The 22,937-nt window shown below is 37.6% G+C and overlaps 1 protein-coding gene across 1 annotated transcript in view; it reads right to left on the bottom strand.

Moving 5' to 3' along the window:
* The window catches only part of LOC131075867 (uncharacterized), a 50,016-nt gene extending 27,295 nt beyond the window's left edge, over positions 1–22,721 (bottom strand). The window contains exons 1-3 of the mRNA XM_058012786.2: positions 22,320–22,721; positions 21,946–22,001; positions 21,747–21,801 (exon numbers count right to left, since the gene is read on the bottom strand). Of these exons, the coding sequence (XP_057868769.1) occupies positions 21,747–21,801; positions 21,946–22,001; positions 22,320–22,512 (304 nt within the window). The 5' untranslated portion in view covers positions 22,513–22,721. The remainder of the gene's footprint in view (positions 1–21,746; positions 21,802–21,945; positions 22,002–22,319) is intronic.
* Between the last annotated feature and the right edge of the window lie 216 nt (positions 22,722–22,937).

The following is a 22,937-nucleotide window of genomic DNA, read 5'->3' as shown; positions in this document are numbered from 1 at the left end:
TTGTTTTCAAATCTTGTACTTCAGCAAATTCATTATCTGAAAGAGTGCTAACAATCAGATCCATAGCAGCAGTATTATCTTGCCTTTCCTTTATCTGGTCCGGAGTGAGAGTCCCTGAAGGTTCATTCTATTCTGTGATCACATGGTTCCAGTAGTGTTCACCTAGGGATCTTAGATAAAGTTTCATTCTTCCACACCATAAGGTGTAGTTCTCCTTTGAGAACTTAGGGCCCTCCTTACGCATCATCTTGGATCTCTCCCTAAACCGGTTAAGCTTCTTCTGATTCTAGGGACCTGATGCTCTGATACCAATTGTTAGTCCCAACCGGTGCTGAGAGGGGAGGGGTGAATCAGCACTTTATCAGAATTTCACAATTTAACTTTTATCTTAAATCTTCATTCATCTAAAGATCCAACAATATACTTAATCACTAAAGTAAAATATGCAAGCATGAAAAGTTGACAGTGACACCAAGGAGTTATCTCGTGGAAACCTAATAAGGAGAAAACCACGGTGTGAGTAGGAACTCACAAAATTTGCACTCTTCTGAGTACGCCCGGTTAAGAGCCATCCCTGTTAGGATATTACAAAGACACTATTAGGTGCCAACCGGTTAAGGGATTTTGATCAAGGTCGGTTAGTGCCTTTACCCTGTTAAAGGTAGCAAGATTAAAGGACTTAGAACATTAGTTAAGATGTTACCCGGTTAAAGGATTTTACAATAGGGACCTGTTAAAGTCCACCCAGTTAAGGGATTTATGTTGCAGTTGTTAGAAAGTAACAGATGGATGATCTGCTGAATTAGCTACTGATAGCTTGATCAGATCTCAATATGCATTCCACTCAATACACACCGATTGTGTCTTCTCTGCACAGCACCGGTTTCCTTCTTACACCTTCGGCTATTCACTCAGTCGGTCACCTATCCCTCGACACTGCACTTTGTCGGTCCTCTGACCTTTGGCTCTGCACTCTGTCGGTCCTCTGTCCTTCGGCTCTGCCCTCTGTCGGTTCTCTATCCTTCGGCTTTGCACTCAGTCGGTTCTCTGTTCTTCGGCTCTGCACTCAGCCGATTCTCTGTCTGTTCTCAGCCGATTCTCTGTCTGTTGACTCTACACTTAGTCGATCTACCTCACACACACACTCAACTGTGCTAACACCTCTTAGCACTTCCTCTCACTCTGCTCTTCACCTTGGATTGCCTTCAACAAGATTTCCTTGTTCCAAATTTCACGATCAAAACTTTCTGAAAGAGCTCAAGAACTCTTTATACATTTTCTGTCGACACCTTCAGGCATATCCTCAATCAAATCAATCAAGGATTCTGGAAGATTCCAATTTCAAAATCTCCCACTGGAAGTGTTCAACCAACTCTGCCATTGCATCTCCCAAAGATAGAAACTTCTGAGTCATGTTCAGCCAAATAAATGCGAACTAGAGAATCCGCATGTAATCATGCTTGACTACATGATAAATGAAAGTTAACCTTACCAACAAATGTTTTGGCGTAGACACAAGCTTACCAACTCATCCTTTGCCACCGCAACTGAATAACCGATCACTACTCCAAGATTTATGGTGATCGTTTGTCTTCCTTCTGTCATACCGGTGTACCGGTATGTAACTACACTTCTTACTTTACCGGTTCATTATTTGACTGTCAGTTTGTTGTGCTAGCATCATGTCTCTCCCCTGTTTGCCAATGAGTTACCGGTTGGTTAGAGAAAACAAGTTTTCTTGCCTGAGTCACCTTTTGTGACTTCACCATCACCAAAGTGACCAATCTTCCTGAATGATAGATCAGTTGACTTACTTTATCTTTCCTTGAGCTGAAGTACCCTTCGATCATTCAATACCAATGTTGTCTCCATTCATTATTACTTACTGAAAAGCAACACCACTTTACCTATACCACTTCACCAGTTAGTGTCTTCACCGGTAAGTGTTGGACATCAATGACAAACCTTACACATATACCGGTTTTCTAGATTGACCAGTTTTGTCAATGCCAACAATCCAACACTCTTATGCCATAGCCAACTCTCATCAATTTGTGCAATCAAACATGTCTTCTCACTGGAGTTCAAATGAAAGATGTTACCTTTAGTTTGTGTATCAGTTGCAATCTCCATTCCAGATCTTTTAATGATTTTGCATTTTCCATCCTTGAACTGTAATTGAAATCCCTTATCCACCAACTGTCCTACACTCAAAAGATTATGTCTTAAACCTTCAACATAATAAACATTATCAGTATTATGCTTACCATCCAATGATATAGTTCCTCTTCCTCTGGTCATGCATGCTTTGTCATCTCCAAATCTAACCAGTCCACCATCAAATTCTTGCAAAGATAAAAACTTTCTTTTATCTCCACTCATATGATGTGAACAACCACTATCTATCACCCATTCATCCTTGTCTTCAATTTTAGCAACAAGGGTCTTTTCCTCATTTTGAATAACAGGTACCGAAGCATCTTCATTAATAGCCAAAAATACCCATTCCTTACCACTACCGAATCCACTAGCCTAATCTTGTGCCAATTCATCATCGGAATCAGTTACACCTTCCTCATCAGCATAGTAACATGATTTATCTTTGTTTCTCCTGTACTTATGCTTGTTCTGATAATCATGGTTAGGCCTAAAAGATCTTCTAGCTCTCTCTTCAAATCTTGAATTCCTCTCAGGACATCTAGATGCAAAATGACCTATCTTATTACATGCAAAACATTTAAAAGGTGATTTTCCTTCATACTTACTTCCAGCAGGACCTTTAGGTACTCTTCTAGCAAATAGGGCTTCCACTTGCTCAAACTCTTCATCTTGTTTCTTCATTTCATCCAGTTCCTTCGCATATAAAGCTTTACAATCACTCTTGCCGATTGATGATATAGGTGCATGAAAAGCAGATTCAATTTTTGCAGCTCCTTGAGGGCCAAATTCTTCAAGCTCAAAAGCAGACAATTTTCCAACCAAAGTTTCCCGGTTAACAGAAGTGTTAGCCATGGTTCTCAACTCATTAATTGCAGTAGCCTTCATCTTGTAAGCCGGTGGAAAAGCTCTCAAAACTTTAGAAACAATCTCATCCTCGCTCAGAGATCCACCACAGCACTGAATTCCCATAACAATTTCATTAACTCTTTCCATGAAAGCAGTAATCCTTTCATCTTCTTCCATCTTCAGGTTCTCATACCTTACCCAGTAACTATCAAGTTCAGCAATTTTAACAATAGGGTCACCTTCATTCAAAGCTTCCAACTTATCCCATATTTCGCATTAGATTGGTCAATTAATCCCATAATTTGCTGATCAAATAGTGCGCTCAAGAGTGCTACAATCATTTTCAATGTCCTTATCCAGGCTTACCAGAGGAGGATTGTCAGATGTCGGATTATGAGGAGTATAGCCTTTCTCCGTGATCTCCCAAATTTCTTTCCCAATACATCTCAAATGAGTCTCCATCTGAATCTTGCATACTCTGTAATTTGACGAATCAAGCTTAGGGGTTTCTCTCCGGAAAACAGATGCAGTTGAATTATTAGTTGCCATAGGATCTTCCTCAAGTGGTTAAGCTTCTGCAAAAGAGTACCAAGCTCTGATACCAATTGTTAGGATAACCGGTGGACAACTGAGAGGGGGGGTGAATCAGTTGTCAACAAATTATAAAACTTTAAGCTCACATAACCTTCTACTGAAATGCATAAACCAAATACCGGAATAGCAGATGTAACAGTTAAGCATAAACATAAATTACAGCATAATTAACCAACCATCCACAACACATGACACCAAGATTTGTACGTGGAAAACCCGGTAAAGGGAAAAACCACAGTGGGAAGCCTACCCACAGTCAGATAATACTTTTGCAGCAAGTATGTGATTACAATAAGAGGGGCCTACATATGCAGAAAGGCACACTGCCCATCACAAAAGGAGCCTCACTGACTATAAAGAAATCCAGACTATAATCCGGAAATAAGAATGAACTGCAAGAATAGCATCTCCTATCCCTGAGTACAATTCCGGTTAAGCTAAATACCGGAGGTCTTAAACCTCTTTCACAAACCCAATTCGATCACCTATGATCGACCAAAACCTCTGCATATGATTACAATATTATTCGCACACAGATAATCCTATATCCCATAAGACCACGATCTACGAAGAGATCTTACATCATATTTATACCAACCCGAGACCTAAACGATTAGGTCGGCCACCTAAAAGATAATACAATAGATTCATTACATAATCCCGCAAACCAATGATAAACCAAGTCAGCCTAAGACCGAAACAACATAATCCAAACAATAAATCCAATCGGTGACGCATCGGGAGCATCAACCAACACGTTACACAAACCGGTCTATAACCTAGCAAAATAAGACCAAGATAGAATAGGTCCAGTCCTAAATGCAAACACCACCGATCAACTGGAACACGAACAAGATAACCATCAGCATCCTGATAACCTTCTAGAAGCCGCACAAACACCACTTATCGGATTCATCAAAAGATTTTCATCAAAGCACTGCCGGTAAAACCCTTACCGGTGACCAAAAGGCTTACTAGAACAAATGATAGCATCCAAATCATCAAATCTCGAACCAACTGAATGTGATACACATCAGGAACACATGAATAACCAATCCAAGCCAATACCACAAGTCGGACCAAATCGGAGAATACCGGAGATGGTCTCCAGATCAATATCATAGTCCAACCACTCTACCGGAAGTCGATAGACACCAAAACAGGTAGTGTTGACATCAATGACAAAACATCAATGCAACAAATAATCAATTCCTTCAGATTGCCAACATATAGGAAAAAAATTGTGCACAATTTCCCTGCAATAAAATTTAGGGCAAATTCATTTATTTTATGGTAATGTGTAATGCCAGTTCATTTATGTTTCATGCTAAATAAAATAGGGCGAACTCATTTATATGCTACGGTAATTTTCTATAGTAATGTCCCTAATGTGTAATGCCAATTCTCACATCTCTACCTGTGTCATAAACTTATATTCTAATATTCTAATTTAATATGGTAGTATATCAATGTATAATTTATACAATATAATAATATATCCTTTGCTATACTCTGTTGTAGCATTTCCAAATGGTCGTTTGATATATAATAATATAATGCAAAAAAATATATCGTTTGATATACTTTGACCCTACTTGAATTGGCATATTAATATTATAATATTATATACTTTGATATTGACAGGTACAATATAGGTAGTAATTGACAGGTACAAATTTACATAACATTATATATTTTGATATATAATAATATAACGCAAGAATAATATATCTTTTGATATACTTTGATGTGTTCAATTAATATATTATATATTATATTTTAAATTTATATGGTAGTTTTGTTTAGCATATGCTTGATATGTGATATTATGAGTTTAATTCGTGTTTTTAGGCTACAAATATGTATATATTTATTACTTTTATATATTTTTTGTACAGATGTACCCATAACGTACCCAGCCCCAAAACACTTTTTGTCATATCCACATATCGTACCTACGTGTTAATTTTGTGACCTAGTTCAGTAATCAGATTTCCAGCATTTAATTATTTGCTAACATTTAGTAAACCATAATCAAGTAAATGCAAGAATGAAAACAAGTGAGCAAGAGACCAACGCAAATATCCTGGGAAAACCTCCAAGGAGGAAAAAAACCCAACACTAAAGACCCACAGGTCAGATTATGTATTCAATCTTAATTGCATCAATACAATACTTATCTTGACTCTTCAGATCTGCTCCCTTTTATCATATCAGATTTGCCCTTCTAATTACACCAAGTCTGCATCAAGGAATACCAAATGCCTTCTATCTTCTTGAACAAATTCGCACAATCCTCTTCTATATTTCGCACCTTTAGTTGCAGAGCAATTTTACTGATTGCATGAGAAATTGAATGAGTGATTTGAGTTTTCATTTGAACTTTATTTATATGAGCTTTTAACCCATATAACTCCAAGTCGGCCTTAATGCATTTTGGCGCCAATTTGATTTATTGTGGCGTGGTAGATATTTAGTGTGGCATGGAGATATGGGGCTGGTCCTGTTTTAGGGGCACGTTACCCTCCTAGGATAGGTCCCAGTCCTATATGGGTTCAGATGTTGCCTTAAGGCAGAACCCTCTTTCCTAGTTATAAATAATACTACGTACCTGATTCTGATTACAATTCCAATTCAGTAACTTAGTTTTGAAGTATTGCAATTGCTGCTGAAAGAAGGTCAATCTCAACATTATTTACTGCTACTCCATAATTGAGATATTTTGAAATGATTAAATGACAGAAAGATCCATTGATTGGACTTGATGAGCACGCTGAATCTGCCCTGAGAACTGTTAATGTAGCACAAAGTTGCACTGAACATCCTTTCGATCTGTAAACTTTATCACCAATTTCCAAAAGGCCGTGCAGAGTGCTGATTATTGTTAGACCAGCATCAACAGCTGCCTCATAAATGTAGTGTGTATAGGATCTACTTTCAAGATCCCTCAATCTTAGGTCTTGATCCAGCAGCCCTCAATTTGCCTCTTTATTTGGAGTGACTATGAACAATCCTTTTCACAACCGTTGGTAGTAATTCTTCACAACATCTAAAATCTATCATAAAATCTACTAAGGCAATATTTATTATAAAGTTGCTGCCATAAGGATGCTGAATATTTTTCTCTAGATCAACAAGATCACATTTAAATGCCTATGAGCTAATCACAAATTCACATGAACAAAATAATGTTGTTCTATATTCAATATTGTGAGACAAGTTACAGTAGGTAACATACAAATATATAGAATTCTCAGATGCATGAATCAAACATATGACACATACAAGAGGTACAAGCTAACTCTTAATCACTCTCGATCAAGAGGTGAGTTAACTCCATCTAGCTGAGACAAAGGTGGCCTTGACTAAATACAAGTGGCATCCAGCTACAATCAATCAAGGATTGATGAAGATAGTGGTAGCACTTCTGTACCTGAAGTCAAGGTATACACATGCCATTATTAGCTACTTAGGTGAGAATAAATAAATATCACACACGTAATTTAGAGCATCTTCAAGGGGAACAATATATTACAACACCCCGGCATAAGTGCAACTTAGGAGAAATGAGATGAGAAATAGGTTCCAACAACTAAGCCCAATCAAGTACCCATGTACAATAATACAAACCCCCCAAAACAGGGAGAAAAATCCATAGAGAAAAAACTTGATCCCAAGGAGGGAATGATGAATCAATCTAAAAGTTCCTTGAGTGCTTCAATGTTGATGCTGATCTATGATTAAAACCAATCCACAAGAGCAAGTACCATGAAGATTTTGGAAAATTAGCCATAATGTTTGAAATGTGATCTGGTGTAAATCAAATAAAAGATTCAAGATCATTTACCATGGCTCTCAATGTAAAATGTGAACCGATGTGAATTAGATGCAAGATTCAAGAACATTTACCATAATGAATGGCTCTCTATAGAGATGTGTACTGATGAGAATCAAATTCAAGATTCAAGATCATTGACCATAGATGAATGGCTCCCCATTGGAGATGTGAACCAATGCGAATCAAGATGTGTCAAGTCATAATAAGCAAAATGCGACAAAGAGAGAATTAGAATATCCAAATAGCTAATGCAACTTGATGTGATATTTGATCAAGTTGGAGTTAGAATCATAATGCATGTCATTTGACAACACTCTTATCCCTTATTATGTCCTATTGTGTAGAAACATTGGAAGCCTATGCATGAGGCACACGAAGATGGAACTTTATTGTAGTTTATAATTACAAAATGCCCAAGTGTAAATCCCCCTAAGAGACAAGCATATGATCCGATGGCTCTTTATAACTTGAGTACATTTGCTTTAACACCCCAAAAAACTAAAAAGCAACTTGTTTTAAAGACTCTCCCCAAATAATTATGATGTGGCACTTTATACTTGGCACAATTATAGTTTCCACTTGCCAAGTCAATGAAGTGGTCTTGACTTTGATGTATTACAAATCTTAAAATAAGCCATGGAGCTGAAACTACTCTTTTTGATACATAATGATATAGATCAGACTACACCAATCAAAAGTAATTAAAAATTATGCACTTTCCAATAAATTGCACCCAAAAACATTATGTATGAGATTCAACGGAGCCCTAAAAGTTCTCAAAATGAGAACTGCTTAGCATCACTTATTAGAATCTAAATTTTTTTCAAATTCCCAATGCCAAAATAAAAAATCATCTGTACCTTGCAAAGGTCACAAAAAATTAGCCCATATCAAAAAAAATTGCTCAAAAAAAGGAGCAAAAATGAGCAAGAACAAAGCCTCTGAACTTCAAGGACCAAAATCAAAACTCCATTAGAGATGAGGCAAGAGTTGAGGGAAGAAATGGATGATGTCATGCTGAAGTCAATAAAAGAATATTGCAAAATGCCTTTATAATATTCCTTGATGTCAAAATATGCCAATATTGACAACTGTTTTAGAAAACTGCCCACCATACTATTGAATCCATTGTGTTCAATTTCAAAACCACCTTCATCTCATGGGAAACCACTCAAAGAGAAAACAATGATTTTATCAAGAATATCCTCAAATATGATGCAAGTCAGTAGGTAAAAGGATTGCTAATCGGGAAAGAGCAAAGGAACCACTACGGCTACATTTGGTTGGCAAAGCAAAGATGGTTAAGTGGCAGGGTTGAGTGGTCGGTGGGTGGCCAAAATGTTAAAGGCTGGCAGTAGTGAAAAAACCAATGGAAGTTGGGGTGCAAGCCTTGACGCTCCTGCCACGCCTATTATATGGCAGGTGGTGGCAAGGGGGCCAAGTACCCCTGCAATACCCCATGTCCCCCCAATTACACAACACTTTAAGCACTTTTTAAAAAATTGTATGAATTTTTTTCAATGCTTTTTCTTTTTTTGAAACTTTTGATTTCTTTTTATTTTCTGCCACATACTTCTGCTGAGAGGACACACTTCCTATCTAACTGCTGACAAAATTCTTAGTGCTGCAGATTAAAAGGGGGCATTACACCAGCCCTATCAGTTACATCTTTCAAGTAGTTTTAGATTCTTTAGTTTCTGTTGATTTTCCCAGGTTTTATTGGATGTATTTTAATGTATATATCTGATTCAATCTGATACTTGCATTCTTGGAATTCTATCTATTCTCAAATTGAATAACATTATACTATATATATTCCTTTGGAGAGGCATGTCCTTGAATGGACATGTCTCTCCTTTAATTATAATAAATTAATCAATATTATAATGTTTCATCAATCAATCATTAATTTAGAATAATATAATAGATTAATATTGAATATTAAATTTTATATGATTAATAATAATATAATAATATAACATAATAATATATTATTATTAATCAACATATAGTATATGTATTCTAAATGATCATTCGACTGAAGCTACAAACATTAACACTCCCTCTTAGCTAGGGAGGATGATCAGACAGAATGTGTAGTGATCTCCCATGTCAACACTTATGGCCCTCACCATAGCTACACAAAACATAATTAACACTCCCTCTTAGCTAGGGAAGATAAAATCAATGCAAATGCATTAAGTCTAGATTCATTATGGAATAGAGAAAATATTATCTCACTATGATATCAGGAAGTATGGTATAAACAAGAATATCAAGGCACATGATATTCACCATAACTCAAAAATATCATCTCATGATATTGGGAGTATTTGCATCAACCATATGATGCTAATCACAAGGAACCATAGTCTCAAGGTGTGAATTTGCCTCCGTCGGTGATTCTATTCACAAGCTCTTGTGTGGATTGCCTCAGTCGGCGATTCTATCCATGAGCTCTCATGTGGATTGCCTCAATCGGCGATTCTATCCACAAGCTCTTACGTGGATTACCTCAGTCAGCGATTCTATCCATGAGCTCTCACGTGGATTGCCTCAATCAGCGATTCTATCCACAAGCTCTTAAGTGGATTGCCTCAGTCGGCGATTCTATCCATGAGCTTTCACGTGGATTGCCTCAGTCGACGATTCTATCCATGAGCTCTCACGTGGATTGCCTTAGTCGGCGATTCTATCCACAAGCTCTTAAGTGGATTGCCTCAATCGGCGATTCTATCCATGAGCTCTCATGTGGATTGCCTCTGTCGGCGATTCTATCCACAAGCTCAAGTTATTGTAAGATCATCACCTTCCGATAACCTCAAAAATACAAGTGGAAATCATTCGAAAGTCGTCACTTCCTTATGATTTACACAGGGCCCATAAGGCATTAAATGATTTCATTAGTATAATAATCAATTGAATCAAGTTTTACCTCATAAGTGTTTCACCTTCAATAGTGAAAATCCCTCTCAATCACTATGATCGAAATTGTCACAATTTGACTGAACAATCTGCTCCCTCTCAAGCTCAAGTTCTTGTATCAACCTCTTGTTCTCTTTTGAAATGTCAGACTCCCTCTGCATCTAGTCTCAATCATCAGTTCGTTTATAAGCATCAATTTATTTCTCCCTTTAATTCAATTTTATTGTGCTTTCGTCCTGAAGGTATGTCAGAGAGAGATTACAAATAGCTCATAAATTATCTCGAACAGAAATACCAATGATAGAAGCATACAAGATTTTACTAGCCAATATTATAGCATAAATTACAAACTCAATAATTCATGTGCCTTAATAAAACATGGAATACTTATCTTAAGTTTAAAACATTTTTTTTCATAAGGTGAGCCCATATAAGAAATATCACGCATGAATCATCTCTCATCATAATTCCCTTTGAATGATGTAGAACATTTTCATAATTTTGATCAACGCTTTCATTATGATCTACCACACACAGTCATTAATAACTTTTGCAATTTACCAAATTTATCCAATCTCTTCGGTGAGATGTTAGAAAATCTAATTACAAACATTTCCTCCAAGTTATAGCCAGATCCAACAGTTAAAACAAAAGTTATGACATTTTTCCCAAAACTGCTAACCCTAGGTAGGGTTTCAAGTGACCTGCACCAAAGTCGTCATATCTTGCACAAAACTAAATCAAATTTGATGAAATAAACATATTTGAAAACTAGAAACACAGATCTTTCCATCCATATATTATAGTCCTCATTTTGAGGCCAACCAAGGGCCATACAATAGCATATTTTAGACTGAAAGTTCTAGAAAAAACTGAATTCTCCAACCCTCTCCAACCTCCAAATTAAACTTCACAGGCCTGAGCTCTGATACCATGTTGAGACATGGACCAGCTAGGACTCGAACCTAGGACCTTCCATACGCTGTTGGAGTGCTCTACCACTGAGCCACTGGCCCCTCTTGGACCAGTCCATCGTCGGTCCGGGTGTGGCTTATTTCCAACACCAACACCCCCCCTTAAGCCACATCTCTCGTGTGCTTGGGGTTCCTAGCCTGGACCTGGCTCTAATACCATGTTGATTTTCCCAGGTTTTATTGGATGTATTTTAATGTATATATCTGATTCAATCTGATACTTGCATTCTTGGAATTCTATCTATTCTCAAATTGAATAACATTATACTATATATATTCCTTTGGAGAGGCATGTCCTTGAACGGACATGTCTCTCCTCTAATTATAATAATTTAATCAATATTATAATGTTTCATCAATCAATTATTAATTTAGAATAATATAATAGATTAATATTGAATATTAAAATTTATATGATTAATAATAATATAATTGTAGCGTCGTAAATTGTACGCACTTGCTAGGGTTGTACAATTTCACACCTAGTTTAGCACCCGCCTTGGCGCATTTTGCATTTTGCATTGCATTTCCCCTTAGCGCTTAATTAATTAAATTAATTAGGTCTAAGGTCCTATTTTATCATCTCCCACATCATAAAATTGGGCCCTTTCATTAAAGTGTGCCCTTTTCATTTTATTCCTCCTATACATCATTTAATCAAAAACCCTAATTAGGTCCTATTTTGAACTTGGGGGCTTGGTTTTGGGGGTCAAAACCTCTCGAAATCACCTGTAACTTCGGGATTCTCTCTAAAATCATCATATCCGACGGCCCTGAAAATTTGGTGAAAAGTTGTCGGGACCATGGCGCCCGGAAAGGACCATGGCGCCCGGAGTGCACATAGTCCTGGACATTTTTCCCGAAATTTTAGGAGCGCGATCCAATCATAAAATAAAGCTTAACCCCAAGAAATTGGCGGGATATTCAATCTCTAGGTCGGCTAAAAGTCGAAATTAAGACCTAGGGTTTCATATATAAGAGCCCTCTTTCTTCATTTGAAAAGATGGGAATTTTGGCTTTCGAGGACCTTCTATGCAGCGAAAGAGCAGATCTTTGAAGACTTCAATAACATTCAACATCCATCCATCAAGCATTCATCAATTTCATTCATTTAGGGCTTGGGAGACATTGAAGAACAATAGGAGATTACCGACTGAAGATTGGCTTGTACTCCTCCCTTAAGGGTTGGGTATGATTTCATGTTGTTTTCATGTCTTTGCATAAGCTTCAATATATCCTTTATTCATGCTTTAGATCACTTTGCATCTTGATTTAGAGCATTTACATTATCAGTTACAAGCAATTAGGGTTTACTTTCTAGGTTGCTCTAGTTTGCTTTCTTGCATTTAAGGACCTTGCACACACACTAGGTCTGCACACACAATACATTTTACAATACAACTTGGCTATTCGTGGAGGTGGAAATCACTGAAGCGGGGGTTTGACTAAGGCAAAACCCTATATAGCCGCCCATACCCTTTTCAGATATAAGTGCAGGTTTCGGGACTCGGACGACGCCGCAGGTGACAGATCCGAGAAAAGCAGGTCAAGATAGCACTCCACACCAAATTGCAGAGCAAAAGACCAGGACAGGGGCGTGGGGCGCCCTGGTCCCTGGGACAGGGGCGCTGGGCGCCCTGCTCCTCCTGACAGACAGCATTTTCAGCATTTTTGACAACTTTTTCCAGAGTGCAAAACAACAGTTTCTGGAGCAGTTTCAGGGGCAGAATCAGGACAGTGGCGCCCGCGCCCCCGTCCCGAACATTTTCAGTCAGATTTTAACTCCGGGTATGCATTTGCATTCTTGTCTTATCCTTGTATTTACAGCTTTTCATTATTTAAGTTCAATTCTGCAATCTTGTTAGTAGTTCATACTTGCACTTTGGGGTTAGGAATTGAACTTGCGTCATTCTATCTATCATTTGCAACAAAGGAATAGAAATCCTAATAGGTAGCCCGTGGCTCTCTCTCTTCCACAAAAAGAAGTAGCCAATTGTGTGATACCTCTAGGCTCTTTCGTATTCCACAAATGTGTGATTGAAGGTGAGATTAGGGCATGTTTGCTTAGTGTCACTTTTTCCCCCACACATTTTGGTGAACCCGACGTGAATCTATCATTGCTTCCTCTTGCATTGCATTTGTTAGATCTAGATCTAGATTTAGTGTGTTTTCATTTCATTTTCATTAAAAAGAAAAAAAGAAAAAAAGTGTTTTTCTTTGCATTGTGTGTTTAAATTTTATGCAATTTCAAAATGTCAGATTTTTATTTGCAAGATGTTCATATTTGTGATGATTATGAGTTAGATGAAGCTTTAGATGAATTTTTGAAACCTAAATATACCAAACCTTCATTTTACCAAAAACTCATAAACATTGTTACTATGCCATTTCGTTGTGATGAGAAAGATAAGTCGAATGATTCCTCTCAAGGGTACATTCCTATCAGCTCTTCCACTAAATCTAGTAACATGGTTGTTTTCAATGATCCCCTCTATGAAGAGATATCTCCTTTTGAATCAAAAGATAAACCTTTTAATAGATATGATCATGCTTTGTTGAATGATGCCCTTGATGCCTTTGTGTCTCCTAAAAAACACTCCCTTCATGAGGATCCTTTTGTGCAAGAAGATGACATTATCCCTACATTTCCTAGTGATGGCCTTTCCTTTTCCAACAAAATCCCACTAGAGATGATGAATTAATGATAAATGCTTACCCTTCTCCTAAAGTTGGTCTTACCCATAAGCATCCCTTAGAGAAAGAAGATGAAATAATAAGCAATTTCCTTAATTCTCTCTCCCCTAAAGATCATATTGAACATATTTTGAGGAAAGAGGATGAGTTTAACACATCTATTGATGCTCTCCCTCCTAAGGATGAGGAATTAATAAACAATGTTATCTCCTCTCCCGAAATTGACAATACTTCAAACATTCCTTTCAACAACCTCACTATTTGGGATGAACCATTAGAAGAAGGTATAGATTATTCTCTACCCCTAGCCAAAGGGGATGAAATCAAGATTGGAAACTCCCTTGATAGTTTCTCCCCTTCCTTGAATCTCAATTATTCTCCCTCTAAAAATAAAGCATCTCCCTCTCCTCAACTTGGTTCTACTCATAAGGAAACCCTAGTTCAAAGCAAGATGGTTAACATCTCTTTCAAAGATCTCCCTCTCAAAAGTGAGACTTTAGAGAGTAATGTTGATCCTTCTCCTAGAGAGTTTATTCCCCATGTAGATCCTTTGATAGAGGACGATATGACTTTTCCTAGTATTACCCTTCCTACTAGAACATCAATGCCTATCCCTTGTCTCTCTCCTAAAATTGATCTAATCTGTGATAAGATTTTAGTGCACGAGAAGACTATCAATAATTCTTCCAACACTTTTGTTCATTCCTCTAAACCATCCTCAATCAATTTGATACATGTGAATGAAACACCTAACAAACCTCTCTTCACTATCCAAGGTGCTTGTCCTTCTCAAAATTCTCAACCTTTAAATAAGCCTATCTTAGTGGTTCAAGGTGGTTATGCTAATGATTCTTTTTGCACTCCTAAGAAACCTGTTATTACTGTGCAAGGAGGTTATTCCTCTAAGAGCCCTTATGAGTATGCTAAGCAATTGACTAGAGAGAGTTATCATGCGGTTGCCCATACTTATAATACTAGAAACAATAGGCAACCTAATCCTCCTCCAGTTATCCCAACTTCACTTCCTCCTTCCCAACCTATTCTTCCCCAAGCTCCACGTATTTCACAAGTTCTTGGTAAGGAATATGATCTCATAGAACAACTTAAAGCTACCCCTGCTAAGATATCCCTTTGGGATCTGATCCAAACTTCTTCCGCTCATCATGGAATGTTACAAGATGCCTTGAAAGATTTGAATGTTCCTCCACCTAATACATCTAGTAATATAGTGTCTTTGGTTAACTCTATGATGAATCCTAAAGCTCAAATTGTGTTTACTCAAGATGAGTTGCCTACTAGTGAAATTCAACATCAATATGATCCCTTGATGATTGTGGTTATCATAAATGACACTGCTATAAGACGAACACTGGTAGATAATGGCTCTGGCCTTAATGTGTGTAGCATTAATCTATTGCAGAAGATGAATGTGGATACATCCCTTATTGAGCCTGACTCTCGTCCCATTCGAGGCTTTGATAATGTGGCTAAGTCTTCATTAGGTATTATCACCTTACCTATCACAGTGGGACCTGTTACTTTGCCTACTCCTATCCATGTTATGTCGGGAAATCTAACATACAACTTGTTATTAGGGAGACCTTGGATTCACGGTATGCAAGCTGTCCCCTCTACATTGCATAGACAAGTTAAATTCATTTATAACAATAAGACATATACCTTGATAGGTGATACTAATTTTCAAGCTTGTTTGCAAACATCTAAGCCTTCCTCTTCTAGTAATGACTCTTTGAACAAGATACCTATGGATGAATCCTTACCCTCTGATAACCAAAATTCTTTGGAAGAGTCTGAAGCTCCTAAAGAAGATCCTTCTCGACTTGAATATACGCATAAAAAGGCTTTTGATCCTGAGAAGGTTCTCGCAGAAGACGATTGGGGATCCCTTGATTTCAATCCCACCTTTGTAGGTGAGTATAGGGTTCCTCCTAGAGAGTTTAAAGTTAAAAAGAAGGAAGAAACTAAAAATCAATCAATCTTACCTGAACCTATGAGCAATAATTTTGTGGCCGCTTCTCAAACTTCTTCTCCTCACACCTCTAATTATGAAGAGTTTGATTCTTTGTCTTATGAAAAACCACCTTCTCTTCCTAAAATGGTTGATCGTTATGGTTGTGGTTTTCGCATTTTTGCTAATGCATGGGTATCATGGAAATGGTTGTGGCGCTCATGAACAAGGGATAAAAGTTCCTCTAGAGACTAATTTTCACAATTATGCCTTTGGACTTGGCTATAATCCCTGCAAACGTACCAAAGCATCTAAAAGACCATCTCTCAATGTAAATGCTATATTTAGTAGTGATGATGATCTCACTTCAACTAAATCATCTTCTACTTCTATCAACTCTCATTCCCCTCATAAGGAAATCTTGGCAATAAACCAATCTCTTTATGAATTCCCTCAAATTTCTAAATCCACTTATGAATCTTTATCTCCTATTCATCATAAAGTCCTTTCCTCTAGGGATAAGGCTCTAATAAATTACACTCATCCCTCTTCTAAGATTTCATGTGACTTTTCTTCTTCAATTTTCATCATTTTATACATGTTTTTGATCTCACTTATAGTTGAGCATTTAACATGTCATATTCAAATACCTCATTTAGTCTATCATGTCTTTAAATAACATTAATGGCTATTATGTTGCTCATCATTATGTGACATTGGTAGCTCATTTACTGGGGGCTCATTGTCATTCATGATGGTACAATTTCAAGTGCAATCATATTTTTTGAAGCAACATAATAGCCTAATTTTCTTGTTCCTATGGGGACAAGAGTGATTTCATACATCTCTTCTTTTGCTTATGTCCAAATCTCTCCCTAGAAGATTGTGTAAGTCCTTCTCATTGTCCTTATCCTTGGGAGGCAATGATCTTTCCTTATTTTTATCTAAGGATCCACTTTTTCCTATTTTGTAGATGGTGTGGACTTTATTACTTGATGTTATGCCTTGTACACATTTGTTGTTGTTTGTTCAAGGATTCTCTCTTACAAGAGGTGTAAGTCCTTGACTACAACCTCTTTTGCACTTGGTAAAATACATCCATAACGAATTCACTCTCCTAATTGGGTTAAAAAGAGTGTCATCCTTCATTAAGAATCACTTTCACCTCGCAAAAGAAGGAAGTATTGCATTCTTATTCTCTTCTTTGTCTTATTCTATAACATGTTATCTTTGTCTAGGACAATTCCTCTCGGGGATAGGTATCTTTTGTACAAAGATCTCTTCTCCTCTAAGGATCTCTTTTACACATACTACAAGAAATCCCTTTTCAACTATCTTATCCTTACTTAAAGAGTGCAAAACTCTCTTGCTTGGATCTATGACATTGTTGCATTTTTGGGGTATCTTCTTTTGTGATGAAGGTAGGTATCCTTGTTCTACTTTGCTTATGACATAAACATTACACTTTTTGAGCAATGGGTCATTCTCAGAACCAGAGCACAGACTCTTAGAGCGAGATGTCTCCATTTTTCTTTTATGCAAGGTGATTATTCTCGGAACCAGAGCACAGACTCTTAGAGCAAGATGTCACGCTTTTGTACTATACATATACAGGTTGTAGCATACTCGGGCATAGACTCCTATGAGGTGCTTCTAACCTCCCTTACACACACATGCACGAGGTTGAGTGGAACTAGCGGCATAAGGCTAGACTTTCTCACTCTCCTCCCTTACATGGATCACCTAGACAGACTCTAGGGGCTAGTTTTCCATGTCCTTTTTCACATGGATCACCTAGACAAGATCTAGGGGCGAGAAGTCCGTGTTTTTCTCTCTCACTATTCTTCTCATGGATCACCAATGTGTGTATTCATGCTTTTCTCCTTTCTTTTCTTCTCTTTGCATTTTGTTTCCATTTACATCCTTCATCTTGTGTTAGAGAACTCTCAAAACCTCACACTCTTTGTTGTGTTGGAATTGAGATTTAGTCCTCTTTCTTACCAAATGATTCTCCATTAGTTTTTGATCTCATATCAAATCTTCTTGTGAGCATTTGTCATCAATATTCTTTAACAATTCGAAGTGGTAAACATGATACCCTGTTTCAACTCACTAAAATTAGCAAGCCGAAACAGGGGGGGGCATATAGCTACCCTCGAATTTTCATCACCTTCCTTAGTAAGCATTAGGTGATTTTGTGATCTAACGTGTGTTTTGTAGGGTGCGGTTCCTAACTGTGTACTGCAGATACCACTGGGGGCTTCGTTCGACAGACTTATGGATATATCCTTTTTCAAATAATGTTTACTTTTCTGTACTTTAGCTTGCATATGCACGTAGTGTTCATATGACCGCTAAAGTGGGGGCTAAATGTAGCGTCGTAAATTGTACGCACTTGCTAGGGTTGTACAATTTCACACCTAGTTTAGCACCCGCCTTGGCACATTTTGCATTTTGCATCACATTTTGCATTTTGCATTGCATTTCCCCTTAGCGCTTAATTAATTAAATTAATTAGGTCTAAGGTCCTATTTTATCATCTCCCACATCATAAAGTTGGGCCCTTTCATTAAAGTGTGCCCTTTTCATTTTATTCCTCCTATACATCATTTAATCAAAAACCCTAATTAGGTCCTATTTTGAACTTGGGGGCTTGGTTTTGGGGGTCAAAACATCTCGAAATCACCTGTAACTTCGGGATTCTCTCTAAAATCATCATATCCGATGGCCCTGAAAATTTGGTGAAAAGTTGTCAGGACCATGGCGCCCGGAAAGGACCATGGCGCCCGAAGTGCACATGGTCCCGGGCATTTTTCCCGAAATTTTAGGAGCGCGATCCAATCATAAAATAAAGCTTAACCCCAAGAAATTGGCGGGATATTCAATCTCTAGGTCAGCTAAAAGTCGAAATTAAGACCTAGGGTTTCATATATAAGAGCTCTCTTTCTTCATTTGAAAAGATGGGAATTTTGGCTTTCGAGGACCTTCTATGCAGCGAAAGAGCAGATCTTTGAAGACTTCAATAACATTCAACATCCATCCATCAAGCATTCATCAATTTCATTCATTTAGGGCTTGGGAGACATTGAAGAACAATAGGAGATTACCGACTGAAGATTGGCTTGTACTCCTCCCTTAAGGGTTGGGTATGATTTCATGTTGTTTTCATGTCTTTGCATAAGCTTCAATATATCCTTTATTCATGCTTTAGATCACTTTGCATCTTGATTTAGAGCATTTACATTATCAGTTACAAGCAATTAGGGTTTACTTTCTAGGTTGCTCTAGTTTGCTTTCTTGCATTTAAGGACCTTGCACACACACTAGGTCTGCACACACAATACATTTTACAATACAACTTGGCTATTCGTGGAGGTGGAAATCACTGAAGCGGGGGTTTGACTAAGGCAAAACCCTATATAGCCGCCCATACCCTTTTCAGATATAAGTGCAGGTTTCGGGACTCGGACGACGCCGCAGGTGACAGATCCGGGAAAAGCAGGTCAAGATAGCACTCCACACCAAATTGCAGAGCAAAAGACCAGGACAGGGGCGTGGGGCGCCCTGGTCCCTGGGACAGGGGCGCTGGGCGCCCTGCTCCTCCTGACAGACAGCATTTTCAGCATTTTTGACAACTTTTTCCAGAGTGCAAAACAACAGTTTCTGGAGCAGTTTCAGGGGCAGAATCAGGACAGTGGCGCCCGCGCCCCCGTCCCGAACATTTTCAGTCAGATTTTAACTCCGGGTATGCATTTGCATTCTTGTCTTATCCTTGTATTTACAGCTTTTCATTATTTAAGTTCAATTCTGCAATCTTGTTAGTAGTTCATACTTGCACTTTGGGGTTAGGAATTGAACTTGCGTCATTCTATCTATCATTTGCAACAAAGGAATAGAAATCCTAATAGGTAGCCCGTGGCTCTCTCTCTTCCACAAAAAGAAGTAGCCAATTGTGTGATACCTCTAGGCTCTTTCGTATTCCACAAATGTGTGATTGAAGGTGAGATTAGGGCATGTTTGCTTAGTGTCACTTTTTCCCCCACACAATAATAATATAACATAATAATATATTATTATTAATCAACATATATTATATGTATTCTAAATGATCATTCGACTGAAGCTACAAACATTAACAGTTTCTATCAATTTCAATCTACAGAATTTCAGTTGCCAGCACCGCAAAGAAATTCTCAAACAACAGGGAAATTCTCAAACAAAAGGGAGACCACCACAAAATTCTCAAGCAAGAGAATCAACCAAAGTCATTCTCATCCATATCACATGCTCTCAAGACAGAGTACAGAGTGCCAGATATTTCCTACAGGAAGAAGCATACACTAAGAGGAGATGGGCAGAAATGATAAGTCAATGACCCATTGTACCACTTCAAGATTTAAGAAATCCTATAAGAAATAAAAATAAATTATGTACAACTTCCATAACCGAATGAACTCTAGCGGACGTCAAAAGCTTAACGAATTGAGGTTTTGATGACTACAGCTACCCCAATGAGTTAACCTTCCATGCAAGACCAAAAAACTAGACATTAAAAGTGAAGGAATTGGTACTCAGAGAAAGAATATTTAAAGCATTTTTTGATCTATCATGACACTGCACGGTGGGATATCCAATGCCCACAAACATGCTAGTAATGCTGCAAACTTACAAAGCTAGAGAAGAGGGTGGACAAAATTTTAACAGACACCCTGCTAGGGTTACCATTATGCATCATAATATGCTACCTTCTCCTGCAAGCTATCTGAAGACATTGTTCTCTACGCAGTGGAGGAATCCATTGTTGAGATCTTGCTTTCAAAAAATCCTACTTTTATCTTTCATTTTTTTAGAGTTCCAATGTTTTCCTGGGTTACAAGCTCGCGTTACTTGCAAACAAAGAACATATAATACCCGTTTGCATTTTCTTAGTTCTATGACTCCAGTGTTTTGTCCCTCTAATTCTAGCTGCTAATGTTCTTGCTTCGTAAAGATATTCCCAACAAATGGTCTTTTATTTCTGACACTTGCAGTACACATGAAAAAATATGGCTACTGCTGTTTACTGGTATCAATCACTGGGGCAATCTCACTTAGCCATCTGTAACTGTATAGTGGAACTTAAACTCGTTGACACATTCAAGACATCTTTAAATTTATTGTACTTACACATTCATGACAGGAACAATGTCATAAGTGATGCCCTCAGAGTGAAAATCTACTCGTACTTGGAAACCTTTACATAACATTTTCGGTCTTTAGCTATGCATGGAGCTTTACAACCACAATGCAATAATAGTTTTTACATTTGTATCAAAACTATGAATCACAACTTTTTACTTTTATTATTCTGTTCACTAAATTGTCCCCTAGTAACTGTATTTAATATAGAGGAAATGCCTCATCAAGCATTGCTACTAGGCTTCAAGAAGCATCCCAAGAGTTTGAGTTATATCATATTCTCTTGGAAATTGTACCCAAAATTGCTGAAGAGTAACCCACGGCAGCATGGCCAATTAAACAAACAATGGAGATTGAACTCACGTCAACAGTTGCAACAATCACTTATTTGAATAAAAAATAGAAATATATACTACTATAATTAAAAATTGATTTCAGGGATCTACTCCGAAGTCACAACTCAAAGGCAAATGCATTTCAATAGCAATGCGACAATGAATATTGAAACAAACAGAGAAAATAAAGTAAGGAAAATTGTGAGAAAACTTGGCTAAGAAATTATCCGTACCTGTACTCATATCAATATAATATTCCACCTTGCTTGTGTACAACTCCAATCTCTCCTGGCAAAACCACAACAATATTTTTTACTACTTTTGAAATGCTTGATATTTCTTGTTTCTGAAAACCTTCCCACCGAAATCATTCAAAATTGAAATAGACTGACTTGACACAATCCAGAAACACTATGGGGTCCTCAATCTTACCATCTCCTTCTTGAAAGGATGATCCTCTACAGATTCTCCAACAAACTGTAGTTGCACTGCCAGAAAAAAACCACCATATTTTTAACGAACAGAAAAATAGACAATATCTACAAAACCTAAATATTGTAATTTATAAGTTTAAGGATTCGAGGGAAGCAACTAGGATTTGGGGTTTTACAAAGAGAACCCACGGTTTTGAATGTTTCAAAAATACTTGGGATTCAGGACAAGAAACACAGTAAGAGTGGGTATCAGATGTTCTTATCAGCTAAATTAATGATGACCAAATATTCAAAGGCACCCTTTGTAAAACTAATAGCACAGTAAACAATGTATAGAATGAATAAGTAACAAGTATGTTGCACAAAGCTTACTAGCATATAGTGTAGCTGCTGCTTTTGCCAAGGTTAGAAAGATGTAAGCACGATCGAGAGGGGGTATTTCGGCCAAAACATCTGGATCGCAGGCTGCCAATACATCTCTTACATTGGACTCCACCTCCTCACAGTGACTATTTACACTTTCAACAGATTCAATTAAATCTATCGGGACTCCCCGGCTCGCCATCTGCACAAAAATTAAGAGGGTGTTTTATCCTTCTAAGTAGAGAAGCTCACATCCCCGTTCATGCCGCTTAGAAAGCTTGTTGGATGTTCTAGCGTCGTTGTACAGGGAACAAACAAAGACAACCTTATCTCAGGGAAGTTCCCGAAGCCTATATGGGCTGAAGCATTGGGGAGACCAAAAACAAAAGGTTTTGAAGAATTCCACTAGTGAACATCAGTTAAAAAAAAAATTATATATAGGGGGAAGATGTACTAATAGTCTTTTGTTTTATTTTTACTAGTATTTTTGGATTTTAATTAGAGGAGTTGTGCAATTTTATTGGTATTTATACCGCATAATTATTTGGATATGTACTGATAGTCTTTTGTTTTATTTCTATTAGTATTTTTGGATTTTAATTAGAGGAGTTGTGTAATTTTATTTGT

This window comes from Cryptomeria japonica, chromosome 10, assembly GCF_030272615.1.
Source record: "Cryptomeria japonica chromosome 10, Sugi_1.0, whole genome shotgun sequence".
Taxonomy (NCBI): Eukaryota; Viridiplantae; Streptophyta; class Pinopsida; order Cupressales; family Cupressaceae; genus Cryptomeria; species Cryptomeria japonica.
The sequence above is the reverse complement of the archived record's forward strand: the minus strand, read 5'-3'. Positions and strand labels throughout refer to the sequence as shown.